The sequence below is a fragment of the Episyrphus balteatus genome, chromosome 1 (assembly GCF_945859705.1).
Source record: "Episyrphus balteatus chromosome 1, idEpiBalt1.1, whole genome shotgun sequence".
Lineage (NCBI taxonomy): Eukaryota > Metazoa > Arthropoda > Insecta > Diptera > Syrphidae > Episyrphus > Episyrphus balteatus.
Window position 1 is genome coordinate 146005334 of NC_079134.1, and position 20976 is coordinate 146026309.

Sequence of the window (20976 nt, forward strand, 5' to 3'; positions counted from 1 at the left end):
TTTTGTACTAAATTTCATTTAGGTATCACTTTTTTGGATTTTTTTTTTATTTTGCAGCTTTTTTATGTTACTGTTGGCAACCTTTTTCATTCACTTCTGTAAGTTTGGGTTTTTTCTTATCTTTCAAAATGGCTATCACTTTATGAATTATTTTTCCATGTACCTTTTCATTCCTTCCTCTATGTTATGTACCTTTTGACGTTGAATTTTAAGAAAGAAAATTGAAATTTAAGAAAGAAAGACCGTTCACCGTAAAATTTTCTACAACTCTGCTATACAATTTTTTTTTTATCGCTATAAATACAAATGTTATTTATATATTTTTTTTTTAAAATGCCCTTTTTTGACTTTACTTTTTTCTTAATTTTTTTTTCAACCAAATCTTGAATTTTAAATGATAAGTGAGTATTTTATTCAAGACGTGCAATTTTTTTATTGTAGAAAATTTTTTTTATAATTTTGATAAAAAGTGCTCAAAACTTAAAAACTTTCTTTTTTTTTACTTTTTTGGCTTGTAACTTTTTTAGTATTCAGAATATCGAAAAAATGTTCTCACCATAAAAGTCGCGAAATTTAATTGTGTGGATCAGAATCAAAACCCATTATATCCACTTTTCAAAAAAAATGACTTAGGTATGAAGTTTTGTTTCTTTTATTCAAATACATACGTTGGGCCCAAGTTTGAGTCTCTAATTACATTTTTTGGCATAGAAATCAGACCACAAAGTTAGAGGTTAATTTCAAAACCCATTTTATCCACTTGAGTTTTTGTTTCAAAACCCATTATATCCAAACAATTTTATTCGCATCAAAATCCATTATATCCTTTCAAAATATTATTTCTAAAATAAATTTGAAATTCAAAAACCATTTTATGCATGGGATGAGATCAGATGGGAATGTCCGAAAACTTATACGGATTTTTGAAAAAAAAATTTCAGCATTTAGGATTGAATTTATTTGTTCAAGAAAGTAGGCGTAGTTAAAAAAAAAGGAAATAAAGTTTTCACGTTTTTAATTGAGTTTTTTTTAATGCCATATTTTCTTATTTTGGTCTGAAATTCAGAGGTGATTTTCAAAATCCATTCTATCCATATTTCTTTTGGGTATAACTCTAAAACTAAAACCCTCAGATCACGATTTCTCCACTTAAACTGTAGGGAATCCTAATTGAATCAATCCTGCATTTAAAAAAGTACTAAAAAATGTTTCGTTTACGAGATACAAGTTTTTCTCGATTTACTCGAAATAAAAAAAAAGTGGATAAAATAGGTTTTGATTCTGATCCACACAATAATTGTCTACGTTTTTTGTATAACCAACTTTTACCTAAGATGAACAGAAGTAGAGATATTTAATAAAAACTAAAGTCCAAAATGGCGGCTTAAAGGTGAATTTCACCAGTGCGAAAAATCATCAGGGTTACGATATTCACCTAACTCTCTATCGAATGGGCAAACAAAATTGGGGGTGGTACAAACTGCTAGACTACCCGTGTAAAAATAAAAATTGAACTTTTAAAGAAAAAAAAATAAAAAAAAAAATCTTGTTACCATTAATTAATGTGTTATTATGATTTAAACCTTTGTTTTAAATAAATTATATTTTAATTTCATTCAAAGGCTTTTAGTTGAAATTTCAAACGGTAAGTTGTAAGAAAAGATTAAATCCAGGGGCTTTCCGTTGTAACGTAGATGAAGTTTTTGAATCTTTTTTGGTATTTGAAATATATTTTAAGCACCGTTACAGTTTTTAGATCGATTTGGACATTTAGAAATAATTTAAGATCGTCCCTTCTATGTAATAAAGCGTCCACAAGTCTCGAATATAGTAACTATAAATTAGATCATATAATGCGTAACGTAAACGACATTAAATCTACCAAGTTTAAGCGTTTATTTTTACTTAAAACTTGATGAAAAGTAGGGCTGGGTGAATATCATTTGGGAGTTAATATTACTCTTTTTCCTAAATATAAAAAGTTCCCATTTTCATGGATTTTATCGAAATTATCTTGGATTCTTCTTACTACCCATAATAAGTGTTGCTGCAGTCGACCCAGTTCCTTTCAAAAGTAATACCATCCTTTGGGAATCACCTTCATTAGGTGTTCAGAGGGTCACTGTGGCGTATGTGTAACTTTTTAACGCCTAACGCAAATTGGTGTCTTCATGAGCATTATAGTTTAGACGAGTTGGTTTTTTGTTGATCATTCTTTGATCTTAAATAAATCATGTGAAGTTTAACATACTGATATTGCAACTTCTAATCGTCGAAAAAACTGTCAATATTCCATACATTTAAAATGATTTTTTGATTTGAAAATTATTATTTTTATTTCCGGTAACTCTTCTTAATGGTTCAGTTTATAATTCGAGTTAAACATCTATTAGGCTGAATAATAAAAATGTTGACATTATTTTCTTTTGCATATTTTTAGGCAAACTCAAATCACATACACAAACCATAGTCATTATTGCTGACCATAATAAATTATTACAAGTTTGAATTTCTTTTTTTTTTTTTGTTTATGGCAGTCAATTGTTATTAAGGATTTGAAAAAGGGGAAAACAACATTAAAGTTCACTGAACCTTCAAAGTATCATTGTTTTATCGCGACATAACATTATTTTCATGTGTACTTCAGGGAATCAACAAAAAACAAGAAAGGAAAAACAACACTTTACAATATAATTGCGAGTAACACGCAAATATCCTTTCCTTTTTTTTGTTCTTTCTGAAAGAAATAAACGAAACTAAAAACTTAAATTGAAACCACAAAAAGAAAAAAAATACAAACTCTTTTTTAGCCCATAAAAGTCTCAGGTATACAACACTTCTGGAATGCCATTAGTCCTGGGTAATTACATTAACTACTGCCGCACACAAAAAGTGACGATTACTTTAGCGCGCAAGGAGGTGCAATATGATGATGGTTCCTGTGAGTCGGTGTCGGTGCCAAAGTCTCCTGACTGCGTCTAGGTATTTTATTAGAGCTATTGAAGTTTAAGGCAAATAGAGTTTGAGGATTGAGGATATAGAATATACACAAACAAGCGTGTCGAAATGCTGTTATAAGTTCAAAGGGAATAAAACTTTTTGTAACACTATAATAATAGTCTTGAGCAGAGTGGGCCAGCAAAAAAATCGTGTTACTTTTGTAAAGTTACTGTTGAACTGAACTGGGTTGGTGTTTAAATTAAATATAGGTTCTATTTTCTGTTGCCTGAAATTAGCTTAATGAAGAAAAAAACATCGATTTGGTAAAAACTTTTCCGCAACCGAATGAACGAAAACCGGAGACGGAACAAGAGTATTTGAATTAATTTTTATGCGTGATGGTTATCAATAAAAAAAATTATTTGGAAATTTTATTGATTTATGAAGTCAATGCACTCATAGTTCTTGACAAATGTCAAAGGTTTTGATTGGTGGGAACACCCTTTTTTTTACTGCATGCAAAGTTCAATTTATAACTTTATGGCAAAGTAATTTATTGAATTTCTTTTTTCGATGAAAGGAAGTTATTTTTTTTAGTTATTTATCGCCAACAAATCGCATTAAGTTTAATAGTTTTGCGTTAAAGTACATTTATTAAAAATATCCCTTTCGTGGGAGTAACCTCAGCTATTTTATATTATTTCAAGGCCATTTGCTCATTGTCAACTTTCTTAAAACCTACTTTATGATATCTTAAAATCTATAACTCAATTTGTGTGACAAAATATAAATACCTTTTTAATACTTTCATCTATTCCTGTTGCCATGTCATCATAAAACAAAAAGTTTGGCCAACTGCATTTGATCCCAAATATTTTAATAACGAACTGCAAACATTTAAGTGCACAAGTACTCGGCACTTGATACCTACATTCCTTTTGCTAGTGTTGAAAAGAGACACTTAAACTCAATCAACACGAGATATTACATTGATAACACTCTAGAGCAGGCCCTTTTAGTTCAATTCACTGATAACAACTCACAGAGTTAAAGTGAATAAATGACCTGATATGACTCCCCCCACGACTTTCGTTGAGCTTTAGTCAGCTGCATTTCTTCACATTGTTGCTATTTACATCTAATTGAAACTTATTTGTTGAATTTTTTTTAAGCAGAAATCAGATAGGGGATTATGGTAAGAAATAGGACACACACAAAATTGGAAAAAAATCAAAATCAATACCAATAACTTTTTTTTGTCAAAAACGAATTATATAATATTTGAAGTTACCTATATTTAAAAAAAAAAGACTATATTAAAATGAACCCCGTGTTTTTCCCATGGGTTAATATCTTAATATAATAGAAAATAATAGAAAAGGTTAATTTTCTCAAAAATTGGTATTTGATACAATATAATATAATGTATGAATGAATTTTCCAAAATAGGCAAAAATAACGAAATTACACGCTTTGACCAAAAATTACTGAACGTAAATTAAAAAAAAAGTCAAAAACGTAACCAAATACTGTGCAAAACTGACAAATGAACGTTGTCCAAACCCATACAAAATTAACTTCAACACGATGAAATGATAAATTGGATTACTTAGTAGTAAATTGTGGGCAATTTTATTAATTTTTATTTTAAAGAAAACCTCAATAGTTCCAAAAAGTTACATCTTTGAACTCTGAAATGGTTTCGCATACAAATTTTCATAAAAGAAACGTAAAATGTTTTTATAATTTTTAAGAAATATTGAAATTTAATAAAATTATATGGTTTGAAATGCACATTTTAAGTGCATATTTTTAATTTATAAGAGCATATTTTTAGCTAATATTTTTCGTTTTTAAGTGCTATCCCTAGTTGTTAACGGTACTTACCATAGAGATGTTTTCTTGGTGTCTGAATTTTTCGTAAAAGACACGAACTATTTCAATAAAATTTTTGTACAAAAAAGTTTTAGTAATTAAAAAAATTAAAATTAAGAACAAGATTCAAAAAAATGATTTTTGGTTTATAAATAAAAAAAAGTTGAATTTTGTTTTTTGCGAGATCAATTTTTTAAAAACTGATAACTAAATTCTTTTTGAAACTTTGTTAATATGTGTCGATTTTTATTTCCTTTTATTTTGCATACCAAATAAAAACATAAAAAAAAATCATTTTATTCTAATTTTTTTTTTCAAAAAATTTTCTGATACACAAGAAATTCAATGTCATACATAAGAATCGTCATATCAAGCTCCGGTGCTGGGTTTTCTCTGCATATATTTTTGAACGTTCTCTTTTTATATCATTTTTAAAATTATTTTTTCTTTTCAATTAAAAAAAAAAATCATAAAAGAATTTTGAATAAGCTTTTATATTCCAATCAACTTAAAAAAAAAGAAACAAGTACATGTGACCCCCAGTCGTCCATTTCATTTATTTTATTATTGCTTTCCTGTAAATGAAATAAGCTGATTTCTATGAATTCTTATATAAAAATTAACTATCGTTTTTTTGCATTGAAAAATAAATTTTTTGAAATGTGAAAACTTTTTTTAGTTGTTTGTTATATTTACTTCAAAATGACGCAACGAAAAGTAATTCATTTTTATGGTCATATCTTGACAAAAAGTGGTGAATTTTGGTACACTTAAAAATATCAGTTATTTAAAAAACTGCCAAATTTTTTTTCAAAATGGTGACTCGAAGGCATTCAGGTATAACGGTTCTTCTTCACAGTGGAATACACTTTAAGAGCAATTTTGTTGCTAATTCTTTTAGTTTTGGCAACAACAATTCTTTACAACGTCGAACGTTTTTTTACAATTGAATGTTTAAGTGTTTTATGGTTACCAACTATGTCCATTTTGAATAAAAAAATAAATGGTTGTAAGCATTTTCGTACTCTACAAACTGATATTCTAAGATAAAAGCATAAAAATGAATTTTTGCCCCAAAAAGTTTTAAAGGTATCTGTGCCATACTAAGAATTTTATTTAATTTTTATATCAAAATTTAGTATACCTATAGAAAAAACGACTGTTATGATTTTTCCCCTAACAGTTCTTCTTAAAATGTAGTATAAAAATACAAACTTTCTGAGACTCATAGCCGTCACTGAAGTTTAACTTTATGAGGCAATACTCAAGCATTTACTTGAGTTCGTATTCATTTAGCTAAAACACAAACAAATAACGATTTTTTGTTATTTGCGTTACAAATGTGAAAATAAAAATTCACGCGAAATTTTGTTTTAACACCTCAAAATTGATTTCCCGAAACGATTTTATTTTTTATTTATGGTCCTTTATGAAACTAATCATAAATCTAATAAATTAATAGCCAAATAATACCAAAAAAGCCCTTTTTCAATTCTTTTTTCCAAAGTGAAATAGAGCCAACCATCAAAAATAGGTTATATTTCTCTTTTCAAAAGTGAAATTCTTGAAAGTTAACCTTATTTATCTAGGGCTTATTTCATAGTTTATGAGGTATGAGAGGTGCCGTTAAATAACGCCAAGTTTTTCCGCCTTTTTTCTCTAAATATTAAAATTTAATTTGCTTTTGTCGCACAAAAAGATAATTTTTTTAAATTAATTCTTATATCACTTTTGAGAAGTGTACAAATTTTAAAAAGACTGATGAGACTGACAACTTTTTAAATGAACACTTACTCGAAAATATTTATAAGGCTTGTGTTAATAGACCGAGCTTATAGGACCAATGATGACAACCTAAAAAAAAAAAAACTACACTAAAACCTTTTAGAATTTTTTAAATAAATATTTCTTTTAATAATTAAAAACCTTTCTTTACAGTTGAATGGAATAAGATTTACATAAAATATTAAGCTTTCCACTGAGTACAATCTGAAAGAAAACACAATTTCCTAACAAAAGTAACAATATCCTGATGAAGAATGTCTGGTACTTCCATTGCAGCAAAATGTCCTCCACGATTCGAATAATCCAAATGAATAATATTCCGATACTTATCTTTCAATGCCCAATCAATAGGAGTTGGAATATCATTCCTGAAACGAATACATCCCATTGGAACATAAGTTGGAACTCTGTCCATATAAAAATTCGACGGTTTATTTGTCATTGATTCAGCATAAAATCTCATGCTTGACATGATCTTGTTGCCCAAGTAGTAAATCATGATGTTGTCCAACATTGCATCCAAATCGATTGTCATGTCAAATAATCCACCATCATCTAAATCTCGATAGCTAGTATTTGTTCCAGTGGAGAATTTCTCCAAAATGTATGCTGCCAATCCGACAGGATTTGCTGCCAAAGCTACGCCAATTGTATCCGGTTTAGTTGCTTGATGAAGGAAGTAGCCTCCTTCCTCGAGAAGCCATTGATATTTTTCCAAAATTGGAAAATGAAAAGGTTCGTATTCCTTTTTAACAAATAATGGTGGACATAGACTGGCGATCATTGTTTTTAGAATTGCTTGTGGAGATTGCATTACGCAAAGGTTTGTATGGTAGCCGATAACATTTTCGGGAAAGATCGTTGCCATATGACTTCCGATAACTGCTCCCCAATCACCGCCATGGACAATGAATTTTTTGTAACCCAAGCGAAGCATGAGATTTCGCATCACGATGGCCATTTGAGTTGTAGAGAATCCTTTTTTGGAAGCCGACTGAAATGTAGAAATATTTGATATTAAGTAAAGCGAATAAAAAGGCATATTTCGGTATGTTTATCAACATCATGCAACTGATGGCTCATAGAGCGTCAAAGCAAAATTAAAACATAAAGAAATGTATAGGAGCAGCGCTGTTTTATTCAATAACGGATCTAGAAATATATTTTGGGAGATACCATTGTTACCATTAGCAATGATTTTCATTTTTAAAAAATATAATTTTTGCGTAATTTCCTAGACCCGTTTTTTTTATTTTTTTAATATCTCCTTTTTAACGCATATCGCCCATATAACATTTTTGAGGTAGGTATTGCAATTTTCTCGAAAACGGATCTAACGATTTTGATTTATTTGATTCTAACAAAACTGCGTTTTTAGTTTTTCTCATAAAATGCGGAGAACGGAAATATGTCATTTTTTGCAAAAATTTATATTTTAACATTAGACAATTTTATTCAAAATTTACAGACAGGTATATTTCTTATCATTTTGAAAAATAAAATGTAAAAAAAAATTTAAGTTTTTGAAAAAAAAAAATTTTTTTTTCTCGAAGCTTAAATTTCCAATAGATATTTAAGATATCGATACTTTGAACTACAAGAGCAAGAACGTGCGAAGCAGCCGTGCATTTTATTTCAATATAAATCTCGTAAATAAAGCATACTTTTGATGTATTGATTTTAAATCTTGTTGTAGAGAATCAAATATAATAACGGAAAATGTGTAATTCCAAACAAAGTATACTATGTACATGTACATATTTACTTGTGTAGTCAAGAATTTTTACGAAAAAAAATTGAATTCATTGAACCCTCTTGTTTAATATTTTTTTTTTTTTTTTTAAAGGTTTGATACAATTTTAAGAAATTAAAACTCGACACATTAAAATAAAGTTTCAAAAAAATACAAATACCCATTTTCAAAAGTCGAAACAACTTTGAAAAATATTAATAAAAAAAATATCAGGTTTCAACTTAACTGGCAGTTTGTCAGAGGAATTTTCAATTGTGAGATAGTCTGTTGGAAAATCATTCGGCTGGTAACCCAAAGAATGAAGGACCGATCCAATTCGCTGACATTTTTTTTTAATGTACGCATTTAGATTAAACTATGCCTTTTGTGTAGGTAAGAACATCTATAAATTAACGTTGTTCTATTTTGATCTTAAAATTATCATCTTTGACGAAAAACCTTTCCGAAAAATAGTTAAATCAAAGTGATTTTTGTTGATTTTAAATTTTATTTTCCTCAGTGCGCTCATGCGTATCACATGTAAAATTTAATTATTGGTTTGACGGTTAAATATTTTTAATCATTAAAATAAGAATTTTTTTTTTTTTTGTTTTCATTTTTTGTTAGAGTTTTAATTTGAAATTTAAACGGTCACTAAGGCGTATGCGTACTATTTTTTGATTGTTTTCTTAAATATCCTGAAATACTTGTAAAATGTAACATTTTTAGAGCGGAATTCATAGTCATTACTCAAGATAAGATTTTTCTCAACATGAGCATTGGCTTGAGAAAATATTTTTCTCAATCACACTCAAAAAGAAATTTGACTAATTTACGTAAACTGTCATCTAAAAATGTGTTTTTTTTTTTAATAATTCGGTATCGATTTGATTTTTTTTTGAAGCGATTTAACGATATTTAACATTAATTTTGAGTTTGATTGAGAAAAATATTTTCTCAAGTCAATGCTCAAGTTGAGAAAAATTTTATCTTGAGTAAAGACTCTGAATTCCGCCTTTAGTGACTTTCGGATACATATTTTGTATTTATTTATTTATTTCATGAAAAAAATCTGAAAAGAATACACACAAGAAAAATATATTAAAATGTTGTCGTAGTTACTACATACTTTTATAAACAGTAAATTACTCTAAGCCTTCCCGTTTAAACTGAGTTAAACAGTTATAAGGATCGTGAGATTTTATACCTTATTCTATGACTAGATATTGAAAATAGTTTACCGCTATTCTGAAGTAATCTTTCCAAAACATAAAACGGAACTAAACACAAATATGATGTAATTCAATTGAATCCATAAATCGATTTATCGAAGATGGTCTACAAATCACTCTTGGTCTTTTGAGATATTCCAATTACAATAGTAAAGAGCATCTAATTTCCTTCGTTAATAATAATAAATTGTAAGCCCTGTTTTTTCTACAACTCAGTAGCCACTTTATTTTTCGATTTTGTTTGAAAAAAAAAAAACAATAAAACAAAACAAATACTAATGAGTACTTGTATAATTTATTTCGTTTTACGAATAAAATAAAAAGTAGTAACTGAGTGTTAGAAAAACACGATTACTATAAATTTTTATTGCAAGGTCAAAAGTTAGCATGAACATTAAAAATGTTACAAGCTGAAAAATAATGTATCAGAAGATATTAATTTGTCTCCACACGTAGCTTTATTACAAAGACTAAAGTATTTCTTATTAACCAAAATGTTAAAGAACATTTTTACTAACGAAATAGATACTAAAGGGCAAGTTTACGATTCGTAAAAAAATCGAACTCGAGATAGCAATTGGACATGAAGTTACGAGGATGGAGAATACCAAAAAAGTGAGTCTCGCAATTTTGTCTTTTTGTCTGTCAGTATATACCTACCTCGATCTACAGCCTAAATAAATGGAAAAACGGCTTTAACGGTTTTGATTAAAATATTTGTAAAAAATACCGTTATTAACGGTACTTGGTTTTTTAATATCTCTTGTACAAAATCGTTTTGGTAACCGTAGTAATAAAATTTTAGAAAATTTTCAAAAAAACACAATTTTCAATTTTTCAAAAATATTTCCAATTTTTATTTTTGACAAATCAATTTTTTTGTAAACGGGTTATGCCCGTCGTACACCTAGCGTTCAACGCACTCAACGCGAATTTGACAAATTAATTATAAAAAAACGACTCCACTATACGTTTACTTTTTAATTGATTCGTTTAGCAGCTATCTCCAGCTGTCTAAAAGTCGTTGTTTGAATATAATTGAAAGTACCATCAATTACAATTTAAGGTTTTAAATTTGGGTTGAATGCGTTGAGCGCTAGGTGTACGACGGGCATTACTGAAACATTTTGAAATTTCGTTTTTAAGTGTTAGTTAATTATTTCTTCAAAATGGCATACCAATTTTTTTTTAAATCAAATGTCACACTTTGGTTGTTGTTCAAATAATTAAGAAAGATGTTTAAGAGTTTTACAAACAAATTTTGTATATTTCTATAAAAAAAAACTTTATAAATACTTTTGTATAAATAATTCGTTTAAATTGATTAAGGGCGAAATTCGTAGTCGTTACTCAAGTTAAGATTTTTCTCAACTTAAGCATTCACTTGAGTAGGGTAAAATCTTGACTTGACAAAATATTTTTTTTTAATCAAACTCACAATTAAATTTAAATGATCAAATCATACTATAATCAACTATAATCTTTAAATAAATATTTTTCAATAATTCCCTATTTTCGATTTTTGTTTCTTTAATGTTAAATATTATCCGTCGCAACAAAAACAAAATCATATCGAAAACAAAATAAAGTTTCTCACAGCTGTCAGCTGGATTGAGAACATTTTTTCCTCAAGTCGAGATTTTACTTTACTCAAGTGAATCGTTCTATTCTTTCTGCGAATAATGACAATTCTTGAGGTGATGCTGAGGTTGATAAAAATCTCAACTTGAGCAATAACTATGAATTCCGTTCTAAATCGTTTAAGAGAAACTAAGACGGTTCAATTGCAGGCAACGTTAATAACGATTTTCGAAAATAAAAATCATCCAAAGGTAGACATACATAAAACATAAGTCAAAAACAAATATTTTAATTGTCTTAATAAAATCGTTGGAGCCGTTTCCGAGGAAATTAAATTTTTCAAAATTCACAACTTCGAAATTCTAGTGCTTTTTTGTATTTCCTTATTGCCAAAGTATGTACATTAGGGCGTCCCTTTTTTAAATAAGGGTGAATATCAAATTGTATATGGGCTCAAAATTTTCTAAATAAATTTAAAAAAAGTATTCCCAAAGTTTCAAATCTTATTATGTTACCCGTGCCGAATTAATTTTCAATAATTCCATACAAAATATCGATAAATTACAGGTAGTTTTGAAGTGTTTTACTCAAAAAATCGGTAAAACTGTAAACGTTGATGGAAAATTTTCAAAATTTGTAAATGTGTTAAGCACTAAAAAGAGTGCACGAAAAAATTATTTTTAACTTTTTTTTTAATCTCGTTGTTTTCAGGATACTGACGGTTATTATTTACATTTGTCTAAAAAATTAAAACTAATTTTTTCTTTCACTCTTTTACAAATTTTGAAAATTTTCCATCAACGTTTACAGTTTACCGATTTTTTAAGTAAAACACTACAAAACTACCTGCAGAATTATTGAAAATTAATTGGGCACGGGTAAACACAATAAAAGATATTTGAAACTTTGGGAATATTTTTTTTATAAACTTTTGAGCCCGTATACATTTTGAAATTCAGTCTTGTTTAAAATAAGGGACACCCTAATGTATATGCTTTGGAAATACATAGTAGTGAATTTAAAAAAAAAAAAACAAGTCACTGAGATATAAAAGAGAACAAAGTTCTAAGAACATGTCTGTTTAAATACAAACAAATATGATAACCTCCAATTTAATAGCAATTAAGTTAAAAAAAAAAGAATTTTCCAAGTCATTAGTTATTATTAAGCAGCAAACCTAATATTTTCAATATCAAACATTATTTAATTCATACGAAAAAAAATAAACATTGCCGGGGACGTGATTGGGTTACGCATTGCAGAATTATTTTTTATTGTCGTTTGTTTATTGTTTTAATGTTCGTTTAGCATACAAAATGTAAACAGCGGAAACTCATTTAATTTCAACACAAACAAACACAAACATTCTTTTATTTTTGCTAAATTTTGGACAGCTTAACAAGGCAGAATTTTCTTTAAACACATTTATGCAAAAAATTAAATTTAGAATCAAAATCAATCTTACCGATGAAAATCCAAATCCAACCAAACTTGGTGCAACAATTTCAAATCCAAAAGCATCTTCATCCGTGTATTTGAGGAGTTTCGGAATGAGATCATAAAATTCTCGTATCGATCCTGGCCATCCATGCAGAAGAAGTATGGGTAATCGAATATAATCGACAGCTGGAGCGGGTTCCTTCGGGTATTCCCATATAAAATGAATATGCAAGCTTTGAAGGAAAACAATAATATAACAGTTATTCAAGTTTTACTTTGAATTATCAACTCTTCATACCCGTTAACTTGAGTCATATAGTGTTTGAACTGATTTAGGTACTCTTGTCTGACCTTCCATTTTTGCAAATAAACTCCCTTCCAATAGTCGATGAGAGGTCTTATATGTCTGGTGTTAAAACCATAATGAAAACCAACTTCTTCTAGGGGATTTTGAAAGTCTATATGTCGATCAAGATGTTTACGAAGCATTTTGATGGTCTAGAAGAAATTTATTGCTTTTTAAAATTTCTGTTTTTATTGTTTTTTAACTCACATCTTGATCATACATGATCTTAAGTGGCCTGATATCAGTATTTTCGACATAATCTTTACCATCTCCAGGTCCCCAGTATCTGGTAGTGTTAAATTGAGGTAAAGCCAAAGGCTGAAGAATCCATTGATATAAAAGAAGGGACAAGCCCAATGCACTAATTGCGCCTAAAATTCGCACATTGATCCAAATGAATCTTGTGTACATCATTTGGATGAGTTTTATATTTTTAAATATTTATCTACAAAACTATTTATTTAAATAAGAAAAAAAACAAGAATGAATGGAAAAAGAACTAAAATAAATAACAGCACCGTCCAGTTAGACTGACATAACGTTAATAAAATATATTTATATTAAAAGCTCCATTGCATAGTCTGCTGTTTTGGTTTAGTTTATCGATAACGCTTAAGCTTAAATTATACATAAATTTGTTTTTATTGTAGGGGAAATTGCGTATGTTGGTGTAAATTTGTTTTTTCTTTTTTTTTATGAAGTTGTAAATGTTGAAATCATTTTATATTGTAGATTTTTAAGACTTTGAAATACACTAGTCCAAAAAATTAAGGGAACAAAAAAAATTCTTAATTTTTTTTAGTGATTTTCGATAGGCTGTATCTCAGTAGAAAATGATCTTATTATGACAAAATTAAAAATCGTTGGAACTGTTCAAAAACCATAATTTTTCAAAAATTTTTTGTTTTTACTTTTCTCTTAGGAAAGTGGAAAAATTTTTTCTGATAAAATGATTATTATCTTAAAAAAAGGCTATCCATTTGGCTCTAAGATTCTTTTTTTTGTTTCAAAACTCTACGATTTTTTTATACTGCAATATCAGTCATTAAACCAAAAACCATACTTGTGACTTTGACTATAAATAGCTCAACAATGGATCGCTTTACAGAAAATTCAAGGACAAATTTAAAAAAACATATATTTAAACATTTTATTTAAATATAGCGTTTAAATTTAACTTTTTTTTGAAAACTTTTAATTTTTCCTTGGTTTATCTAAAATTTAAATAAAATGATGAAATAAACTCAATAGAATTTTATTTTGCTCATAGAAGTAAGTCATTTAGAGCTAGAGAGATATGGTGTTTTATTTCAATTCAAATGTTCAAACCCTCACAACAGAAAAACTGTTTGATGAATAAATCTGTAACTTTGCACATTAATTTCAGGAATCATAAGCTTCCAATAACTTAGCCTAAGTTTAATCTTTTCACCCACAGATATAAAATAGCGGTACATTTTCTAAAAAACCATAAAAATCCCTAATTTGATAGCTTTTCTTAATTGATCTAAAAAAAATAAAAACATTTTTTAACAAAGCAAACTTAATTTATTTGTCGAAAATTGAATAAATTTTTAAATGTGTCCTTGAATTTTCTGTTAAGAGATCCGTTGTTGAGATATTGATAGTCAAAGTCAAAAGTATGGTTTTTGGTTTGATGACTGATATTGCAGTCTAAAAAAATCTTAGAGGTTTGAAACAAAAAGAATCTTAAAACATAAAATCCTAAAAGGAGAAGTATGTAGCTTTCACATGCTTTTATTTCTTACCGACTTCCAAAAAGGAGAGGTATTCAATTCGTCTGTATTTTTTTTTTTTTTGTTACCTTATAGGTATGTAACTTTGGACTGAGTGAACCTATTTTGATAATTCTTTTTGTATTGGAAAGCTGGTGCTTGCAGTGTGGTCCCACTGTTTTGATATATTGAAGTCGGCTTTGTTCTTTTGATAACAATGATTACGTTATGATACGATCATTTTTTGCTGAGATAAGGTTTATCGAAAATCACTAAAAAAAAAAACAAGATTTTTTTTTGTTCCCTTATTTTTTGGAGCTAGTGTATTCTCGTTCAACGTTCATCCATTAATAAGAGAAAAATATATTATGTTCTTCAGATCCATAGGCAAATGTTATAATATCACCTTTATTATTAACTTGCTTCATATTTAAAAATCAAGATAAAGTAAAAAATGTCACACCCGTAACAGTGTTTAAACAAATACTTTGGAAACTTTCCAATCAATTTTTTCTCATTGTAGAAAAAATACTGAAGTATGCATTCAGATATGCATTTGAATAATGTATAGGAATCTAAAGTTTTTATTGAAAGTAAGCTGTTTTTTTTTCTTCGTAACGCCAGTAACGCATCTAAATTGGACATTGAAACTAAATCAAGTATATTTTTAAAGAATTAAAAATGTATTCAATTTGAACTGGATATTGAATGATAGATGAATGATTCATAAAATTATGAGTAACACTGTCACACCCGTAACAAAGCAAACGCTTTTTAGACAATACGTTAAAGAAAATATAGCTATCGACTGTTATAAAGTGAGGGTACCTAGTTGGTTTTATTGGATGTCATTTTTATTTGATTACTCACCGATATTTATCTATTTAATTGGATTTCAGGATGAGTGAAACTAACCAAAAACGACATAACTTAACAACTAGACAGTTGAGGATAAGCCTGAATTGAAATTAGGTTTAAGTGTAAGTTTTCAATAATGAATAGGTACAAACTTTTATTAAATACATACTTATTAATAAATTATTATTGATTAAAGTTATAAATATTAGTTTTAAAATAGCTGCGTTCCTTTGGAAATATTTATCTACTTTTTAGTACTTAAAACTACTTTGAACTACTTTGAACTACTTTTGCTATATTAAAAAAGTAGTTTAAAGCAGCTTTAAGTACTAAAAAGTAGATAAATATTTCCAAAGGAACGCAGCTAATAATGAAATCTTGTCCAGACTTTTCCTTATCGATCTCAAAACATTTACCTTATACAAGTTCACCATAATTTATTCGCAATTGTTCCCAAACCAGATAAGTGATTACTGTTTGAGGGATTATTCGAACAAATCCAGGAACAAGTCCTTTATAAAATCCACTCAATCCGTTTTTCCGTTTCGTTTCTCTAATAACCTCCATGCAATTTCTGTACTTTGCTGCACTCAGCAATTTCGTTTGTACAACTTCAAAAGGTTGTTGCAGCAAGGTTGCAGCAAAACCCGCGGCAACTGATGAGATGAACATTGTTGAAAAATTATCTTTAAACATGTCTGGATGTTTTAAAAGCTGGAATTTTGTCTCATCATATAGGGCTATTTGTCCAATAGAATTCATTGCACCACGTATTGAAGATATCCCAGCACCAGCGAACATTTTGGTGATACCTCCTTCATGGTATATCCGTTGAAGTCCATCACTTAAACTTGTATAACTTGAAGAATACAAATTGATAAAAATACCTACAAAAAGTATCTGAATCAACTTACTGTCTTCTTTTATCAGGTGGCAGGACATTATCGGTTTGTGTCCGTATGTGAACCTTAGCCATCGGAGTCACACAAAATCCGCCTATAGCTCCACTCAAGGATGCAGCTAGAACTTTCCTCTCCATTGAATTCAGGAGATTACGCCTTCTAGCCTCTTCATACAATTCGAATCGTAAATTGCAATTCACCATAGACCGTGACATGGAACTCAAAATTCCCTTATACATTCCTAAAAGGAGTCATTTCGGGAAAAAATCACTAACCTTTGGCATGGGTTAATAACTTTCAAAATTTACCTTTTTTATAAAAATAGTAATATCTTATGACTTCTCTCGCCTTCCATGTTCCAGCTTGAACATTAAGTTTAATACAATCCAAAGGATGTGTTATTAATAAAGCCGTAGCACTGGAAAATCCCCCAAAAAACATACGAGATATTCGAGATTCTTGATTAACTTTCTTATCCATTTGAAAACACTCTGATTTAGGTGAAATAAAATGACAGAATTTTCTAAATTATTTTTCTGATACAGAAAACTTGTTACCTATCCTTATTTTTCTAGTTTTATGAGAAATATATTCTAGCGGAATAGAATCATACAATAATCCTTTTACAAAACCTTGAAAACGCATGAATTGGTCGCGCAGTTCATTGTTATAATAACCTATATTACTTGTGTGCATTGAAGATACAATTTTTTTGCTTAAAAATGTAACTAAACAATAATTCCACTTTCCAAAAACTATCTACAATTATTGTAAAATCATCCCAAGCAAAATGTACATTTCTAAGGAATAAATGCAAGTTAAGGTTTTTAAAAAACTGATATTTTCGAAAGTATATTTTTTTTTAATATCGTACCTATTCTATATTCAATGTATAGATTTAACAAAAAACTTTCACTTGAATTCATTCCGCAATTTAGAACTTTGTTTTTAAAGCATTTAACAAATCTACCTAAAAAACTAAATTACGATTATTTTGGTTCAATGATAATATGAACTTGTACTTTATTTACAAAATAATAAATTACAATAATTATTATATTATATGTAGTGCTAGCCAGGGGCGTACATACCATTTGGGGCAGACGAGGCGGTGCACGGTGCCGCGGGGGCTTCCATCGAATATCAGGGACCCATGCACAGTGCGGTATTTTGACTTGAAACATGGTCATAAATCAAATTTCTCAATTTTTCCCCACAAGGATTAAGTTTATGTTTCATAATTGGTAGAAAACTACGATACTTTTAAGTAAAGTTTATATACAAATTGATCAACACTACCTATAAGCTGCAATTTGCACTATTTGGGTAAACACTATTTTTTTTTTGCGATTTAAAAAAGAAAGTAAATTTTCTTTTATTTTTTACTTAAAAGTGATTTTGGTCAGTCTGTTAGTGTCTGTCATGCTGTCAGGATGCCTGTCGGTCTGTATACGGAGCTATAGCCTAAGGGCCGATCTACTTCAAACTTGGTATGTACCAGTTTTTGAGGGGGTTTTGGAATTAATTATGTTGGACCAAAAATAACGGTACCTGTCATACACCAATATTGGAAAAGTTTAATTCTCAAAAACGGCTCCTACGATTTTTATTAAAAAATCAAGTATTATTTTTCAAATATTTTTTTAAAAAATTGGGGAAATTTTCGAAAACGTGGCATTGATTTTTTTTTTTTTTTTTGAAATTTTGGTTTTAGATATTGATTTAAAGTTTGTACATAATGGCATACCACATTTAGTTTTAATTGTTTTTTCAAAAAATTATTTATAAAAACTTAGTTTTTTTAAAAAACGATTTAAAAATTTTTTTTTTTCTAAAAATGCATCTTTATAAAAAGAATTAAACTGCATATTTTTTTTTTGAGCTCAATTTCATTCAAAGATTTTTTTTTACATTTGAAGAACGAATTTTAAGTTTTTTTTTACATTCACCAAATTTGTATATAAAAAGTATTTATAGTTCTAAGAGCAAGTTCGTGCCACCCAGTCGTGCATTTTATTTTATACGGAGGGGTTTCAGTTCAAACTTAAAAAATTTGCACTTTTTCGTTGTTTTTTATTAACAGTAATGTTTTTGAAATAGCGCAACACGCCGCAACATGGTCTTATGTATACATTATTAAATAGCTGGGTATGTAGAATAATAAAGCATTTTAAGAGTTTGCCCAAATTTGACCCTCCCCCCGCCTCCCAAAAAAAATTAAGACCCCTTGAAATAACTCCTCAAAAACGACTTTACGAACGACTTACTAATACATTTTTAAATTGTTCCATTGAATTGAGAATATTTCTCCAGGGATACCTTTAAAAATATGTACAGAAAATTTCAAAAGAAATAGTTGTGTGGAGAACGATTTAAAGTTTTGAACTCTGGAATAAAACGTTCGTAAGCGAAATATTAAAGTACTTCGTGAATTTTACTCTAATCGAAAATGTTGACACAATATTCTTGAGTTAGAATGCATTAAAAAACAAAACTTTGTTTTTAGCTCCGAAAATTTTGTTCGAAAAAAAAGTATGGGAAACATTTCTTTTTTACTAAATTTTATTTAACTTTTTATTTATTTAATGTACTTTATCCTACACGCATTAAGTGTTTTATTTAACATGCCAGTCTATATTTCGTCGGCGGCGTAAAGCAAAATTGTTCTAAATCCACTTTTTACCGAAAATGAGTTAATGATACAGTTTTACAAATTTGAGGGTGCTTTTTACGAATTTGAAAACCGTTTTTGTCAAAAAAATTTCATTCCGCAGATAATATAATTTAATGGGAGATAGAACAATAAAAACAGGGAAGTAGCCTTTTGAAAATGAGCCCGAGTATTCTTGATTGTTCTAAGTCCCATCATATTTTGTTCGAAGTCCACTTTTTATTTAAGGAAAAAACGTACTTGTATAGAAATTGTTCTATGTCCAATTTTGGGTTTTTAGTTTTTAAAAATATTTTAAAATAGTATGCACCTACTAATGAGGTAAACTTGTATATTGTATTCAAGAGAAAAGAACAAACTTTATAAAAAACATAACTTAAATGGCAAACGAGCAGAAAACCAATTTGAAACATTAAAATCGTGTCCTGTAAAATTTGCTTTTCGTGACTCAGAACAATTTTGCTTTACGGCGACGATTTATAAATTCTGATACCAACTACCAACATCATGTATGATTACGGTGACCATCCGTCCCGGTTTACCCGGGACTGTCCCGTATTTCTACAGCTTGTCCCGGGTTTTTATTTAAGAAACCCGGGACGTATAAGTGTCCCGTATTTTGTAATTTGTCCCGTGATTGGCCCGTATTTGCACATTCTCTGATTTTTGTATTCAATATTTTAAAGACTTTGTACGAAAAACAAGAAAACAGGGATTGGAAATTAAAATTTTTCTAGTACGCTGCTGAAGCAAAACGAAAAATTTTCTAAGTGCCGGTTTGTTCACAGTCGATTATATTTTAATCAAGGATTATTCCATACAAAAATCCTTGATTAAAAGATAATCGAGTGTCAACAAACCGGCCCTAAGTCTCCAAAGTAAAAAAACGATAAAAAAACTCTCCATATATTCTAGCACAGGTAAGAATTTCGTTTCCTAAGCTGCGTACTGTGCAACGAAAAGCAAAATTTTCGTTTACGATTTCGTTTTGCCTCTAGACTAGGCTTTAGTTTTTTTTAAATGTTCGTCCACTCGTATTTAGTTCCAGCTTCTGTTTGTCAGGTTGGTACACCAGGAAAAATGTTTTCAAATAAAGAACAATATATGGAAGAGTAAAGAACCCAGATAAGTTTCAAAACTTTTAAGGACATGTTAAAAGTTGTGTTAAGGTTTATACAATTTCAAAACCATTTAAATAAAAATGTTAAAAACAGCTCTCCCGATTTTGATTAAAAATATATTTTTTTAGAAGTTATAAACAGACATTAGCTGCGTTCCTTTGGAAATATTTATCTACTTTTTAGTACTTAAAACTACTTTGAACTACTTTGCTATATTGAAAAAGTAGTTCAAAGCAGCTTTAAGTACTAAAAAGTAGATAAATATTTCCAAAGGAACGCAGCTATTATTAAAAAAACCATTTTCTTGAATTCTGATTTCGTAAACGACTTAAATGATTTCAACAAAAACGCTCCCTAAAAATCGTTTAGGAAATCTTAATATCAAAAAAAGGAAAAATTATGAAAACTCATTTAAAAAAATTTTAATTTTTTATCCGTCCCGGGTTTGGCTTCCAGAAATATGGTCACCGTATGTATGATACAACATTGCTTGTACCTTGTTAAGTTAAGAACCTACAAAAAAAATGGATTAATATTAGCCTCTTTGTGTAAAAGTCGTTCATTATCTATCAGTTTATTCGTATACTTTTGCTTTTGTAAGTTTTGCGAATTCCTACGCATATTTTGTTTTTTATACATATACAAATCTTAATTTGAATAAAAATCAATCTTCATTTCGGCTACACTGATTAGAGTACAAATGGCCAATTAACTTATTCTCTTAATTCTCCCAAAGTTGGGTTAATTATAACCGCCT

General features: G+C 28.8%; 3 protein-coding genes across 3 annotated transcripts in view; 1 reads left to right on the forward strand and 2 right to left on the reverse strand.

Moving 5' to 3' along the window:
• Positions 1-20976, forward strand: part of LOC129907352 (UPF0605 protein CG18335) — a 205488-nt gene that overhangs the window by 111014 nt on the left and 73498 nt on the right. The window lies entirely within an intron of this gene.
• On the reverse strand, positions 6735-13466 carry LOC129907343 (juvenile hormone epoxide hydrolase 2-like). The gene is made up of 4 exons (XM_055983500.1): positions 13139-13466; positions 12884-13083; positions 12611-12818; positions 6735-7594 (listed from the first exon to the last, which is right to left on the reverse strand). The coding sequence occupies exons 1-4, from the start codon at positions 13343-13345 to the stop codon at positions 6782-6784; spliced, it is 1428 nt and encodes a 475-aa protein (XP_055839475.1). The 5' UTR covers positions 13346-13466; the 3' UTR covers positions 6735-6781.
• LOC129907354 (mitochondrial dicarboxylate carrier-like) lies at positions 15934-16911 on the reverse strand. Its single transcript, XM_055983511.1, has 3 exons — positions 16736-16911; positions 16440-16668; positions 15934-16384 (listed from the first exon to the last, which is right to left on the reverse strand). Exons 1-3 carry the CDS (start codon positions 16905-16907, stop codon positions 15943-15945), a joined length of 843 nt encoding a protein of 280 aa, XP_055839486.1. The 5' UTR covers positions 16908-16911; the 3' UTR covers positions 15934-15942.